The sequence below is a fragment of the Cutaneotrichosporon cavernicola genome, assembly GCF_030864355.1.
Source record: "Cutaneotrichosporon cavernicola HIS019 DNA, chromosome: 5".
Classification (NCBI taxonomy): domain Eukaryota; kingdom Fungi; phylum Basidiomycota; class Tremellomycetes; order Trichosporonales; family Trichosporonaceae; genus Cutaneotrichosporon; species Cutaneotrichosporon cavernicola.
This window is the reverse complement of record NC_083397.1, coordinates 492,412-508,227: the sequence shown is the minus strand read 5'-3', so window position 1 is coordinate 508,227 and position 15,816 is coordinate 492,412. Positions and strand designations below refer to the sequence as shown.

General features: G+C 59.5%; 3 protein-coding genes across 3 annotated transcripts; 2 read left to right on the top strand and 1 right to left on the bottom strand.

The window, feature by feature from the left end:
- Positions 1-1,971: 1,971 nt before the first annotated feature.
- On the top strand, positions 1,972-4,974 carry CcaverHIS019_0502220 (uncharacterized protein; the record flags this gene model as incomplete). Its single annotated transcript, XM_060601358.1, has 4 exons — positions 1,972-1,986; positions 2,570-2,709; positions 2,748-2,909; positions 2,961-4,974. 4 exons carry the CDS (start codon positions 1,972-1,974, stop codon positions 4,972-4,974), a joined length of 2,331 nt encoding a protein of 776 aa, XP_060457859.1.
- Positions 4,975-5,520: 546 nt separating this feature from the next.
- Positions 5,521-7,842, bottom strand: URK1 (uncharacterized protein; the record flags this gene model as incomplete). Its single annotated transcript, XM_060601357.1, has 13 exons — positions 5,521-5,542; positions 5,577-5,928; positions 6,125-6,163; positions 6,233-6,461; positions 6,511-6,684; positions 6,720-6,896; positions 6,931-6,996; positions 7,039-7,189; positions 7,289-7,335; positions 7,367-7,402; positions 7,433-7,470; positions 7,503-7,635; positions 7,669-7,842. The coding sequence occupies 13 exons, from the start codon at positions 7,840-7,842 to the stop codon at positions 5,521-5,523; spliced, it is 1,638 nt and encodes a 545-aa protein (XP_060457858.1).
- Positions 7,843-8,308: 466 nt separating this feature from the next.
- CcaverHIS019_0502200 (uncharacterized protein) lies at positions 8,309-15,244 on the top strand (the record flags this gene model as incomplete). The annotated part of the gene is made up of 11 exons (XM_060601355.1): positions 8,309-8,377; positions 8,412-8,521; positions 8,556-8,651; positions 8,685-8,814; positions 8,847-8,926; positions 8,959-9,691; positions 9,728-10,693; positions 10,742-11,129; positions 11,166-11,495; positions 11,531-14,455; positions 14,490-15,244. The coding sequence occupies 11 exons, from the start codon at positions 8,309-8,311 to the stop codon at positions 15,242-15,244; spliced, it is 6,582 nt and encodes a 2,193-aa protein (XP_060457857.1).
- Positions 15,245-15,816: the final 572 nt, after the last annotated feature.

Sequence of the window (15,816 nt, the reverse complement as noted above, 5' to 3'; positions counted from 1 at the left end):
CCCGCACTGGCTCCCCACCTTGAGTCATTGGCCCCACCCCCAACCCCACTCCCACTCCCACTCCCACTCCCTCTTGCACACTCTTTACAGTCATGCTTGCTTGACTCTACCAACAAACTTGAACGCTTAGTTGAGGGCTCGTGGGCAGACTTGCAACTCTTTCCCCTTGTTCACTACGGTCTACGGTCTAAGGTCATACGAGGTATACACCTTACCCTAAACCGTGGTCTAAAAGCTGCATGGCTACACGACTACATCACTCCATTACTACATGGCTACATGGCGACATGGCTCTTGCACAGTCTCCAGCCACCCAGAGACCAGAGGCTTTGTCCTCTTGCCCCCCTCCCTCTCCTCATTCAGATCTCTTTGCTCTCCTTCAATTCTGTACCCTGTGCCCACGGACGATTGTGCCTTTCCCTTTCTCTCTACATTCCTCTCTTCTGCTGCGTGTTCATGTTGGCTGACCACCTCAATGTTAATTCCCTGCATATCCCCCACACTCGCACCCCCTTTATCACCTCCACCCAACTGGACCACCTTGGAAACTGCCACTGCCACCTTGCACCTACCACCTGCCACCAACCACCTGCCACTGCCACTGCCACCGCCACTCACACTGCCACCTCCTCATTCATACTCGTCTGGGCCCTCGCTATTCCCTTGTTCATCCTCTTCAAAATCCCCTACATATACACACACGGCCAAACTTGCGTACCTGCACACACATACACAAACAATCCGATCAACTACGGCCACGTTCAACTGTTCAACTGTCCAACCAAACTATCCTACTGTCCGGTTCATCGACGGTCCCTTCAATCACCCCAAATCCATTTTCCATTTCTCGGTCTCCTTCGGTGCCGACCTTGTGACCCGGTCACCCCACCTCACCCCCTTGAAATCTTGGATCTTGGATCTTGGTCTCTGCTTCTCAACATCCGTTCTCAACCACCTTTACCCCTCTTTGCGCTTTGTTCTTCAACTCTTGCTCATATCACACACATAACATAGAGGAACAGCATTCAACTATCAAACCTCCCCTTCCCATTATCCAGCATCGCCCCGTGCAGTGTCCAGTGTCCTTGCGCGTCGCATCCATAACCTTCTGGTTCCTCATTGCTCGGACTCCAAGTGCGTGCACGCAGGTCGAGCGCCAACTGTGAGTCTTTGTGCCTCGCATCCATGATCGACCTGATCCTCATCCTCATCCTCATCCTCCTCCATTACACACTCAGAGAGCGATGCTGACTACGCCCAAACTCATTCACTCAAACGTATTCATCCCTCTCCTCACACTCTTCTCCGCCAATCTCCTTCGGGTCTGGTCAACAACTACCTTTATCGATTATCGTCAACCTTGGGAACCTTGGGGAACACATTATTCAGTAGGACAACGTTTCTCGACCTCCTTCCAACCCCTTTACCTCCACCTCCGTCGGGCAGCCTCGTAGCGCCACCCGACACCCCACAATCTTCTCAACCTTACTCGTCGGGTAGTCAACCTCGCCGCCTCTCGCTTTCGATCCGGATCACGTCGGATTATCGCCACTCGCGTCCAAATATCTACCAGCCTTTTAGGTCACCTTCATCGTCGTTGCTTGTCAAACAACTCGTCTCGCCCCACTAACTGGGTCAAGGAAGACTCGCGAATATTGCTTTCTGTTGGTTTTTGCGAATCTTTGTGGTTGTCAACACGCGACGATACACACATACACATTGCCCCGTGCAGTAAAACTGGTCGACTTGGGCTCGCGCACGCCCCATCCCTTTTCCGGCCCGCCATCCCATCATCCATCGTCAAAGTAAAGCGGACAGAGCAACAGAGCAACAGTGCAACAGTCAAACAGTCAATACCTTTTGCATACTCAAGCCTCCGCTCATCTTTTGCCTCATCAAGGCAAACTCATCTTTTTTCTCCCACCTCCAGCCTTTAACCCCATCCCTACTCTTGACACTCAACAAACCATCATGGACGTTCTCGACGTGAGTACATCTACACTCTCTCCCTTACACTCTCTCTCCAACCACTTATTCTTCACCGTCGCTTCATTCCCACTCCTCTCTCCTCTATCTCTGCCTCTCTTCATCCCGCCATCTCTCGTTCCTCTGTGAGAGCACAAGCCTCATCGTGGTCGTGCGGAGAGCGCTACTCGGATTGGGTTACCTGGGTCGTGCTTTCGATCAATTGCTTGACCCCACTTTGATAATTGCTGTTCCCTTGCGCACAGTCCCGCTGACATTATCCTATTCCTCTTCGCACCACTCTATTCCTTATTCCACCTCCCACGCCACCACAATGCCTCACCCTACTTCCTTTGACTCGAATCCCCTTTGGTATCTTACCTCTCCTCAATATCACGCACGGACAAACTCTACCCCCGTCACTCCCCCATTCCGTCTTGCCTCTCCAATCTTACTCTCATCCAACCTATTGGTTCAACCGCTACCATTATCAACCAACCCAACGCCTTCCTTACCTCGACCACCACCAAACACTCCTGATGGTTTCCCTTCCCCAATTGCTCTTGGCCCGCCTTCCTCCTCTGCCAATGCCTTGCGACTACAGCTCGTAAACGACACCAACCAAGTCGGACCAGGACACGACTTTCTGGTGCGCCCCTTTGTCTGCACATTTGAGAACTGTGACCGCGCTTTTGCACGTAAGAGTGACCTCGCCCGTCACTTCCGAATCCACACCAATGAGAGGTGAGTCAACTTTACCATCGGCTAAACTGACTTGTCAGGCCATTTGTCTGTGTCTACCGTGGATGCGGGAAAGCATTCATTCAGCGCTCTGCGTTGACTGTGCACACCCGTGTCCACACTGGTGAGCGCCCTCACCACTGCGAGACATGTAACAAGGCATTTGCCGACTCAAGTTCGCTGGCCCGCCACCGTCGTATCCAGTGAGTTTGAATGTGCCACATACCGTATTAAAACATACTAATGCTTCTTAGCACGGGCAAGCGTCCCTACGGATGCAAGGTTCCGGGATGTGGGCGCCAGTTTGCGCGTCGCAACACGTACCTCAAGCACTTTAAGCGTCAACATCCGGACCTTCCTCCTCCCACCTCGAGCTCGGTTCGTGCACTTCACATGCCAAACATGGGCTCGCGTCCATTCCTCGGGTCTGCCGGCTCTGTCCCTCCTTCGGGAAGCGACAGCAACGACTACGGGACACCTCCCTCTAACGTTGGACCCCCCCACGGCTACGCCGCCTCTCATCCGCCAGAGGGTGCGGCGTACTCCTACAACGGCGGGTTCGTCAACGGGATGCTCCACTCCTCCCAGCTCGCACCCAACCAAGGAGCAGGGCTCCACCCCTACTTCCACCCCAGCCATGCGGAAGCGCAAGGTCATGGTTCCCTCTCCTCGCTCTCCCACCCGGGTGGCAGTTCCGATCAGGGCGGCCAAACGACTCCGGGTGAGCGTCCCGACGTCCAGTATCCGCACCCAGGAGGGCACCTCGGCTTCAACGGTGCGTCGCTCCAGCAGAACAACCTCGGTGTCGCAAACGGTGGCGGTGAAGGTGGTGAGCAGTCCATCTTCTCGTACCAGGAAAACTCCGTCCCGCGTCTTCCAGGTCAAGTCGGAAACCCGATGAGCAACTCGTCCTTCTACTACAAACAGGAAGCTCCAGGCGGTGGTATGCGCCCGTTCCAGCCGGAAAATGGCATGATGACCCAGGCTCCTTGGGGCCAGGTTGGCGGTTTCAACCCCTCGCAGCTGTCTCTCCCTCCTCTCAACTCGGGCCTCCAGCCGTCGTATCAGCAGCAGGGTGGGTTCCACCCACAACAACAGGACCAGGACGCTGGTGCTGTCAAGAGCGAGCCAAAGCCAAGTCACTCACCCGTCTCGGACCGTGCCAACACCCCCGAAGGCCTTGTCGATGTCAGCTCGATCTCCGCGATCAAGTACCCGCAGTCGGTGCCATCATACCCACCCATTGCGACGTTCACCGGGCTCACTCACAGCCACATGCCTGCCCCTCTCCTTCCCAACATCCCTGGCGGGCAGCCGGCTCTGCACGCGGTTCCCCCGCAGATGCAGAGGTTCCACTCGGCTCCCATCGTCCCCACCATCAATAACAACGGATGGAACAACTTCGAGCAGTTCAAGGCGACGACTCCAGGCGCTCCCGGCGCACCCTGTTTCAACGACCGCATGCCTCTTCGTCGCATGCCCATGACCGGCGAGGCATGGCAGCAGGGCCCACCACCCCAGCCTCAGCCCATCGACGATGGCAGTCACGACGCGTCTGACGCCGAGTCGGCCTCTGCGAAGAGTGCCAAGACTCCTGCCATGGCTCCCCGCGTGCCAGACTGGAACCCTAGCCCCAGCTTCCCCACTGTTCGCGGTGCTGCCCAGTTCCGATACCCATCGGCTGGTTCAGCCGCCTCGCCAGGCTCGTCGATGCTCAACGCGGGCCCCGCGCCCCACTCTTTGCCACCAATGCCGGGGGCGTTTAACATCAACCCTCCCACTAGCTATTTCCAGCCCAACGCTTCCCAGGGCTGGACCACTGTCCCCCACAAGGACCAGCCCTTCGTCGCCCCCAACATGCTCGCTCGTCAGTCGTTCATGCCGCCCTACATGCAGCACCAGAACAGCCAGGACAGCCAGCTGTCCATCTCGTCGGACAAGCTGCCGATGGGCCGTGACCGCCAGGCCAGCGGTGTCTCGTCTGTCGGCTTTGGCCTCGCCAACGTCACCTTTGACGAGGGCGACGCGTCGGGCGACGAGGACGACAAGCCCTGGACACCGTCGGTGGTCGGCTCCCCCGTCATTGGCGAGGAGGAGCTCGACTCGGACGAGGAGGACGGTGCCGGGGACGACGACTCGGACGATGACTACGTCCTGGGCGGCAAGCCCAAACGCAAGGGCAGCGGCGGTAGCGGCAAGCGCGGGCGCAGTCGCACTATCCCCCGCCCGGCCGGCAGCCAACAGCCCCAGCGCCGAGTGCTCGCCTAACCGCCTCTGAATATGACAGTCGACGAACGTTGTACCAGGCCAGCTCGCCTCTCTTGTCTTGGAACAATCTCCATTCCGCATCCGCATCTCCTGCACGCACTCACAAATTTTGTCTCCACGGTCACCGGCTTGGCGCTAGTCTTGCCTGCCACCTTCCATCGCATCCGCTCCCGCATCTCAACCTGGCGGCCCAGCGTCCTCTCGACTCCCCCGTCGATCAACGATACCCGCCCCTAGAGTCATACCGTACTGGATACCAGGTTGTCAAACTGCCCCGCCCATCCGTGAGAGCGTTCCACACGTCTCGGCGCTCTGGTCATATCTCGCTGTTTATTAGTAACGATATCTGTGATGAGAATGTCATGAATGAACACCCCGAAAAGTCTGTGCGACGGAACGTACTCGGAGCTATGGCTCGCCGGGATGAGATGGTGCACGGTCAATGTCACGGAAGTCAGTGCATTCTGCATTGTTGTGTGCGTGTGTGTCCGTGTGAGTGTGTAGCACGAGCAATCACATCCCCATCTTGGCACCACTAACGCACAGTTAGGCGAGGTAATAGCGGTCCCTGTGGTCAGCTTGCCTGATTCCAGATAGCTCACCCAATATGCCCCATGCCCGGTCGGACGACCCAGGCAAGCTTCTCCTTCCTCTCGCCTCGCGAGAACCGAAGACCCGCTCCAAGTCCATTACCGAGCGCGTCCCCAGTTGGCGTATCAAACCCGCCGTCGCTGTCAAAGTCGATCACGTCGTCGTGCATGGCAACTACGCGTGCACCAAAGTCGCCATCAGCGCTCACCTCGCCCAGAGTGTGTCCTGGCATGATGGGGAGGCGCACCTCGTCCAGCTCGTCGTCTACCGCGGCCGTGACGATCCGCACAGACGGGAACGCGCGGTGCACGCTATGTACGGCGTACCGCGAGACCAGGAAGGTCAGGAATGTGATGTTGGATTCTGGGGTCAGTTTCAGGAGGACGCCGCGTGCGGGAGTGGGAGGGGAAGGGCGCTGTCTGGGCAGATGGTCAGTCGCGACGATCAGCGCGCCCAGCGCGTGGATACGCGTGATGCACAAACACGCACATCATCCGCGTTACCGATCGGCACCGTCGCACATGATGACGGATCGCCAGACCACGACAATGGAACTTACCAGGAACGCCGTGGTCAAGCAACACGCGGATCGCCATTACTGCGGTCAGATCGTCGGTCCTTCTGTGACTCTGGCCAGGCATTTGGACCCGGCCGGATCGGGACTCACACGCCGCAGCACCCGTGCCCATCTGCGAGTCGAGGAGGAGGACCTGCATCGACCCCGCCTTCTCTCTCGAGTGCAGGCTCAAAGGAAGCTTGAGGTTCAGGAGGAGGGGTTCACCAGACTTGGGTTCCGACTGGATGAGCATACTGCCCAAAGGTACGTCACGGATAACGCGGCGGAGTCCGTTGGCGAACGGGCCTCCAGACCGGAGGATCGACACGCCGACAATGTTCTGGAGTCAGTTGAAATCTTGGCAAGGTCCTGAGAGCTGGAAGACGTACGCTGTCGTCACCGTCCACGCCGTGGAAGGACACGCCGTTGGCAGTCCGGATGTCCTTGGGCTGGCGGAGGAGGTCGGCGAGCGCCGCTTCGACGATGAGTGTAGACAGGCGGTCGGCATAGAAGACGAACTCGCCGCGCTTCGTGTTGGCGTTACGCAGGATCGTCATGATGCCCTGGCGTGAGTTGGATTGTTGGAATATAAGCTTACAAGCAATTGGCTTGTCTGCGGGATGAGCTGCACACTCAGTACCTCACTTGGCGTTGGCGCCATGCTGTCCAGCTCCACGAGCTCGCGGCGGAACCTGAGACTTCTCGCGTCGAGCTGTTTCTGGAGGTGTGTCACGAGGAGCTCGATCGCCGTGTCGTTGTGGTGACCCGGGACGATCTGAATGAGCGGAAATATGAATCTGTAAGCTCACAATGTCCGCATACTTGGACGACGGCTGCACAAAGTTGTCGTAGCTCGACTTGACGAAGCGCAGGTACTGCAATGAGCTAATTTCTGAGCGTGCGCTCGCTAAGCTCACCTGATCCAAAATGCCGTTCACGTCCCGTCCACGCTCGACGGTGTCTCTCCGAATGCGTCGCGCGAGCATGAGGTCCGAATCACAATTCACGTATACCTTGAGGTCGTACAGCTCACGCATCTCAGCAGCCTGCAGCGCCATGATACCTTCCCTGCCCGTCAGCTCCATGGAGTTCTCTAAGCTGACACAATGATGACGCTCGCCCCATAAAGATACTGCTTCTCCTCGAGGCGTTCTGACGTTAGGTTACATCAGGTCGAGGGACTTGCGGTGTTGTTGGAATGAATACACGGGAATCTGGGGTTAGAGTATCCCTGCACGTGTTCACCTGGGTCGCGCGCCCCTGCTTAAGGTCGTGAAGGCACTGTATCAGCTACGTCCACCAGCGCCGCACCTGCGAGAACAGCTCCATGTCAATCGAGTCCGGGTGGTCTGGCGTCAGACCCCTTCTCTAAATCACGTACCAAAGTCGAAGTCGTTGTTCATGGCCTGTTGAATGTCCTCCTGCGTGTGGTACTTGTAGAACGCATCCTGTGACAGAATGAGGACGGTGGGAATGTTGTTCAGGCCCTTGCAGATCGCGCGCGCGACCGACGTCTGCTGTTAGCTATCGTAGCCGTGCGAGTTCACCTTCCCAGACGACGAGCCGCCCGCAATCCCGATCACGTACGCCGGCACAGATTGGCCGTCGGGGGTGTACCATGGCGCGCGGCCGCGCGAGGCCATGACAACGTTCTTGCCGCGGAACGAGGCGCGCGGCGACATTGTCGACCGACGCGAATGGGGCTTGGCGCCTCCTCCCATTGTGCAGGGAAGGTGATGAGTGAAGATAAGGAGAGAGGGTGACTGGAGAGTGTAACCGCCTGATCACCTTCCCCGCACGTTGCCCCGGCGGTACTACCTCCACCCACGTCATCTGAACGTATTGAACGTAATACCACATGGGAGTAATACGTGTCTTTATGAGCTTAGATGGTATTTACGCCTGGGTGCGGAGGGTATCAAACCTAAATCGCGCGTGCATCACGCGTATGTAAGGAGTGGGCGAGGGGATGGTGCGCGTCAACAAGCCATCACTCAACCACACTTCGCCATTATCCACAGCCTAGACGCCACCATCTAATCCCATCTCTTCCAACACACTCGCATACTTGATATCAAACACCACCTCCCCGCTGCTCACCACTTGACCTCTGCAGCGGGCCTACATTCCACTACTAGCCGAACAGGGTCCCTATACCTCCTCCACCGCTCACAGCGGGCCAACACCATGGAGGGTGACCCGCCCCCGGAGGAGGACTTTTCCCAGATTCCCCTCATCGAGCGGGGGGCACACAAGGTAGTTTCTCTTCCTCGAACGGTGCTAACGGCAGAACTGGAAGGCCCGCCTGAGCGCGTACAACGATGTCATCGCGGCATCAGCCAAGACCGCCTCGGACAGCGATCCCTTCTTCCGCCCATACCTCTCCGACCCCGCCCTTCTGTAAGCGCACTCCATATGCCTCACTGACGACAAGGAAGAAATGGTGCCTCGACGCAAACGCCATCGCACAGGAGAAGGGTGTCGAAGCAACGCTGGCGATTGTGACCGACAGCGGCGAGACCAGCGCCAAGTACGTCCGCAACCCCCGCGATGCTGACAGTAGACTTCGCCCCGAGATCGTCCCCGCGCTCGTGGAGAAGGTACTCGGCAGTATGCGCGCAGGCACCAAGCGCAAGGGCGCTGACCTGTGCGCGATGTTTGTCGAGGTGGAGAACGGAGGCGAGGGCGTGGTCGTAGGTCAAGGGCGAGGACGCACTGACTCCAGACGGACGTCATGGCCGGCCTGAATGCCAAGGCGCCCAAGGCGGTAGCTGGGGCAGTCAGCACCCTGAAGGAGCTCGTCGAGTGAGTTGTTGCGCAAGAGGAGCTCACACCAGGTCGTTTGGCGTGCAGGCACTGGGGAACGTCAAGCCGTTGCTCAAGGCACTGCCGAAGATCTTTGGACATAGCGACAAGAACGTCCGTGCCGAGGGGACAAGCCTCACACTCGCGCTGTACACTTTCCTCGGCCCAGCGCTCAAGCCCGCACTCGCCGACCTCAAGCCCGTACAGGTCTCGGACTTGGAGAAGGCATTTGAGGGGCTCGATGGGGAGGGCAAGGGCGCCGGGACAGGCAAGCCGAGCCGGTATACGCGCAAGATGCAGCGCGAGCGCGAGATGGCCGAGGCAGCCGGCGACGATCCAGAGGACGAGGCGCCCGAGGAGGCAGCAATCGACCCCATGTCACTCCTCGACCCCGTTGTTGTGCTCGACCTCTTCCCCGACGACGTAATGGAGCGCCTCGCTTCGACAAAGTGGAAAGACCGACTCGAGGCCTGCGAGGAGTGCAACAAGGTCCTCGCTGAGCCGCGGAACGCGCGCATCTCAGACGCTAATGTCGACGCGTACAGTCCTCTCGTGCAGCTCTTAGGTACCAAGTGTCACAAAGACGCCAACGTCAACGTCGTGATGGAAGCCGCGAAGCTGCTGGAGGGTCTCGCGCGCGGTCTCAAGAAGAGCTTCGGACGTTACAAGGGCGTCACGGTCACTGGGCTACTCGAACGACTCAAGGAGCGCAAGGCCGCAGTCGTCGAGGCGCTCGGCAAGGCGCTCGACGCGATTTTCTTGACTGTGAGCTGATGTACCCCTGTGCGTATCTGACGACAGACCACCCTTCCCGACGTCACCGAGGAGATCCTGACCGCGCTCAAGTCGAAGAACCCTCAGGTGAAGCAGGGCACGCTCGACTTCCTCCACCGCAGCCTGAAGGTCACGACCGAGCCCCCAGCCAAGGACCACATCAAGCCGATGGCGGAGCAGCTCGTCGCACTCCTCAGCGACAGTGCCGAGCCGGTGCGTGCGGCGGCAGCCGAGTGTCTCGGCACGATGATGAAGATCCTCGGCGAGCGCGCATTCAACCCCTACATCGAGAACGTGCCAGAGATCCAGCTTGCCAAGGTCAAGGACGCGTTCGGAAGAGCGGAGATCAAGTACCGCCCCGGCGGCGTGAAGAAGCCTGTAGTGAAGCCAGTAGTGAAGGCGGCTCCCAAGGCTGCGCCAGTGAAGAAGGTCACTCCTCCCCCGGTGTCGCCACCCAGGCCAGCGGCTAAGACGAACGGTGGCGACGAAGAGCTGTTACAGGATTTCGCAGCCCCTCCACCGAAGAGGAAGCCACCTGCACGTCTGCTTGCGCGCATGAAGGCCGCCGCACCTGCTTCCGAGGAATCACCACCTTCATCACCAGGCAAGCCGCCCGCATCACCACCGCCCAAAGCTGCGCCCGTACGCAAGGTCGCGCCTCCTGCGGCCAAGCCATCACCAAAAGCGGCACCACCACCGGCCGCTGTTGGTTCGTCCAAGCCGGCAGCCAAGGGCGCCGCAAAGGCGTTAGCATCATCACCGTCCGAGCCTATCAAATACCGCTACACACCTGAAGACGCTGCGGCGCGTGCTGCCGACCTCGTACCTGCAAACTTCCACACCGCACTCGCTGATGGCGCATGGAAGATTCGCCTGGAAGGTGCGGACGAGATGGTCGCGTGGGTCAACGACGGTGGCGCAGAGCTGGTGGACAGTGAAATCATGATGCGTTTCCTCGGCAAGATGCCAGGATGGGGTGAGAAGAATTTCCAGGTGAGCTAGGACTCTCGGACAGATAGCTGACGGCTGGTCTCGGCCAAGGTGTTCGAGGTGATCAGATTATTCGCCGAGAAAAGCCCATCCTTCGGCAAGCCGGCGTCTGCGCTTGTCATCCCTGCGTTGACAGAGAAGCTGGGTGACCTGAAGCTCAAAAAGCCGGCTGGCGACGCGCTCGGCGTAATCGCGGAGAAGACGTCACTTGCGTTCGTGCTGGCTCAGAGCTACGAGCCCCTCGGCAAGCAGAAGGCGCCGAAGGCGCAGGCAGACGCCCTCACGTGGATCAAGCAGCAGGTGATCGATTTCGGTATTGGGGGAATTCCCATGCGCGAGCTCATCTCGTTCATCAAGACTGCCCTTGGACACGCGAACGCGCTTGTGCGTTCAAGCGCGACACAGTTGCTTGTGCAGGTCAAGATCGGCGTAGGCGCTGGTGCGTAACCTACCGCGAGCTTCGCGCTAACAACAGACATCTCTGGTTTCCTCGAGGATCTGAACCCGACTCTGTTGGGCACGATTAACAAGGAGTTTGACAAGGTCGCTTCGCAGGCGGCGCCCGAGCCGACGCGCGAGCAGGCAGACCTGCGTGAAGCCGCTGTTGGCCCAGGAAAGGGTGGCAAGGGCGGAGCGGATCCGTTGGACGACCTCATCCCGCGTGTAGACCTTGATAAGTTAGTCAACCAGACAACCGTCCTCGCCGACTCGAAGAGCGACGCGTGGAAGGTGCGCAAGGAGGCGTTTGAGGCACTCGCTGCACTGCTTGACGTCAAATCGAACCAGCGCCTGAAGCCTAGCATGGGTGAGCTCCTCACGGGTCTGTTGAACTGACATCAGGCGAGATTGGCACGGCATTGAAGCGCGCAATGACAGACACGAACCTCTCGGTCAAGATGCTTGCTCTGGGGATTACGTCCAAAATCGCGACCGGAATTGGCGCACCGTTCGACAAGTACTGTCGCCTACTGGTGCAGTCGGTCGCGATGGTCTGTGCCGACCAGAAGGCCATGACGCGGACGGTGGCTGTGGCAACACTCTCGGCTATGGCCGACGCCATCGGCTCCCTTGACCCAATGTACGCAGGTCTCGCCGCGTCATTGGAATCCACGAACCCCGCGCTTCGTGCGGCTGTGTTAGGATGGATCGCGGAGCGCCTTACTGCTGAGGCTCCAGGCCGCGGGGCTGACCTCGCTTGCCTTGCTGCACCTGTCATCTCCTGCCTCGAGGACCGGAATGGTGAGGTCCGCAAAGCGGCCGGCATAGTCCTTCCCTTCGTCGTCGCCAACGCCGGTTTCGACTTTGTCATGGACCAGACGTCGGGCCTCAAGCCCGCCTCTCGATCTACGATCCTTCCCCTCATTCAGAACGCGCGCAGCGCTGGCAACTCGGCCAAGGCCGCTCCTGAACCACCAGCAGCGCCAAAGGCTGCTCCTATCCGCACTGCACCGGCAAGGACGCCTGCCAAGGCCGCGCCTGCCAGGACTGCGTCTACACCCGCACGACCTGGTTCTGGAATCGGCCGACCAGGACTCGCTGCGCCAGGCCGCTCCATAGCGATGAAGGCGCTCGGCTCTGGACCATCAACACGCCCAGGGTCTGCCATGTCAGACGCGTCTGGAGGAGGCTTTGGACTCAAACGGACAGCGATTGCCCGTGCCCCGCCGCCAACACCCGCGCCACCACCACAGCAGGAGGACACTGGACGTACGATTCCGTTCACTGCGTCCGATCCCAATGTCCGCGCCCACCGCCTCAAGCGCGATGCAACACGGTGGTCGCTCGAGCCAGGAAACCGTGCCGACACTCTCGACTACCTCCACCAACAAATGGAGCCGGTGACCAGCAGCGACATCTGCCACCTGATGTTCAGCAAGGACCACCGTTCCGAGGAGGATTTCATGACTGCGCTCGCCGTGATTGCTGAGTTCTTTGACTCTGAGACGTCGGGCAGCTTTGAGCTGCATGAGGACGACCTGCATGCCATCCAGACTGCGAACGTCGACCTCGCGCTCAAGTACGCTGCCATCCGGTTGTTATCCAACAACACGCAGCTGAGCACCCGGTGTCTCGAGGTCCTCTCCAACGTTCTCGACAATCTCACAAGCGACGGCGCACGTCTCAGCGAAACCGAGGTGCGCCTCTTTGTGCCGGCGCTAGTAATGAAGCTTGGCGATCCGAAGTTCGGCCCTCGACTCGCGCCAATCTTCGAGGGGCTTGACAAGCTCATCCCAGCCAGCCAGGTCGTGCAGATGCTCGTGCAGTATGGGCTCGAGGACAAGGCAGCCGGCAAGACAGGCAAGAACGAGTCGCTCAGTCTGATCGAGAAGGCTTACCGCAAGCGTGGGAGCGTGTTGCGTTACGACAACCGCGGGTTTTACGAGGCAGTCGCGCGCTGTATCCAGGACCAGGGAACGCGGCAGGCGGCGTTAACGCTCATGGGGCTGTTGCAGCTCCAGGGCGAGTCGCGGAACCTCCAGTCTGTAGTTGACGGCCTGCCTCTCGCAGCGAAGGACATGTTGGCGAACCGCCGCGCCACACTGGCCGCGGCTAAGGCCAACAGCACTGGCATGGCGCGCGTCACGTCGGACGCAGGCGCCTCGTCAAGATCCGCGTCCCCAGTTCCGACTGCCAAGTCGAAGATCCCTGGTCACGGCTCACCTGCTTCCAGACTCTCCCACGACATGACACCACAACGCTCAGGGACTGCCTCGCCTATTGGAGGACGACCAGCGTCGCGCGGCATCCCAACGACGTCGAGATTAGCACAGCCTTCTGCTGTGCGGAGCATACAGCCACCATCTGGTCTCGTGCGTCCCGGGTCGCAGGCCCGGCGCACGGCTCCTAATGCCGAGGAGGAACCACGACGCCCTGCTGCTGCCGCTCGCCCGTCCATGATGCCCTTGGGCCGTGCACCGGCGCCCGCGCTGTCAGCTTGCGCCGAGATCATTGAGGCGATTCGCACCGAGGACATTGAGGATGCTGCCGAGGCGCTCAAGGCTGCGTCGGCGATGCTTGAGGAGGACGGCCAGTCGTTTGTGACCGAGGCACGCCAGCTTCTCGACATGTTATGCTGGCAACTAGACCAGCTGGGGACGGACGTCATCTCGCTGCTCGAGCAGCGCAACCTCCGTCGCGTCAAGCACCTCATGCGCACCATCCACCTGACGTTTGGCCGTGCAAATATTGTCAGGAGATTGAAGCTCGACCAGCTTGATAAGCTTTTCGGCGGCATTCGGCGGCACTACGCCATACTCGAGGTGTGGGTTGAGCAGGAGGGCGACGGTATCCAGGCGGCAAATGACTTGCGTGACTACATGTCCATGGTGCTGAGCGCGATCATCGCAACACCGCCCCGCGATGTCGTGTACACAATGCTCTTCGACTCGCTTGTCGCACTCTGCAAGGACCAGCGTCCAGGCAACACGGACAAGCACGCGGCAAGCGAGATCGGCGTCATCCTCCAGTGCACGTACAAGCGCGTCCGGTCCGTCGACAATGATCTTCGGAATAGCCGCATCCAGGCCGGCACGCTGCTCGCTATCATCGAGAACTTACTGCAAGTGATCCCTCCGGTGCAGTGGCGCCGCCGACCAAAGCAGGGCCTGCCGCATGGCGACTTACCGCTACGTGTCATCAAGACTCTCCTCCAGCGCGTGATCGTGTACACGAAGGAGATCAACGTCGGCATCTACGACCTGCTACAGGAACAGTTTGGCGCGGACGCCGACACCACGACTGTCTACTCATACATCTTCCGCATCTGTAAGCTTCCAACTCTGTCATCAGCTAACACCAGCCTCCGCAGATGATGGGTCCGCGCCGGGCCCGCCTGCAACGTCGCCCGCAATCGAGGCGCCGCTGCCTCGGAGACGTTCGAACGGCACGTCTGAGCGGCCGATGTCCGTTTCGTCCTCTGGCACGCGCTCATCCATGGGTCCCGACATCCTCGCGCCACCTATCCAGAAGAGCCCGTCTCGCGATGTCTCGGAAGCCGAGCGCCTTGTGCGCCGCCTCACGGACCCAAGGGATAGCGAGCAGCGCCTGAACGAGCTGCACGCGTTCATGAAGGCGAGCGACAGTAACGAGACCGAGGCGCGTGCCGCCATTTCTGCCATCCTGAACCCGGCCGCGCAGACGTTCGTCTGGCGTGCGCTGGACAGGCGGTCCGAGGCCGCCGAACCACGCTCCCCACCCCCTACTTCGCCCGTTAAGGGCGTGCGCGACCTACCGTCTCCGCCGCTCTCCGGACTCCCAGCCGGCCTCGGCTCACGGCGGATCAGCGGGATCTCGGGACCTAGCAGCGGAACATCCTCAGCGACGAGCAGTACGACGAGTGCCATGGTGCGCCCGGCAAGCATGATAGACCGCACTGCACCGGTCGATGACCAGCTGGCGCAGCTCAAGGCGGTGTTTGGCCGGGCTACGAGCAGACACTCTGGGGGGACACCGACGAAGAGCCCCACGAGACCGATGTCCGAGATCGAGCCTGGGACGCCACGGCCGTCGCTGCCGAGACCAATGAGCGAGTTCCAGCCACGGGGGGAGATGTAGTTGTATCATTGCATGGATTGCATAGCTCAAGCGGTGTGATTGTGATGCTGCGACCTGCTGCTGAAACCCGCGGATCTGGTGGGGAATGGGGGAAGGTGGCGATGCGAGGGTTGGGGGGTGGGAGTACGAGAGCAGCCATCATGACTCGGATGGCAAGGCAGGGTGTGGCTTATGATAACGGTGCTGAAGTAAGCAGCACTGCCGACCTAACCTGGCATCGAATTGCCACCCATGATTCGCCACCCACCATAGCGACCAGGTACATATCTGCGCCACTCTGCAACATGTGATGCATTCCAACAGACCGGGTTCTCAATTTTCCTGTGCCTTCTGTTCCGTTCCAGCCACCACATCCCTGGTTCTGATGCATGCTGTACGCATGTTCGCGCTTGGCAAGCGCTGCGGAGAGGCGGTGTACTCCGCGTCACGTGTCGTCATGACGCGTCCAAGATACCGGTGGTATAGAAGAAGTCAAGATGTTGATGGCCACCGTTTACTTACTCTCCATATCTCCATCTTGACTTGACTTGTTCTTCACTCACTTCCCGGAGGCTACCACGTAGCTCGCACTC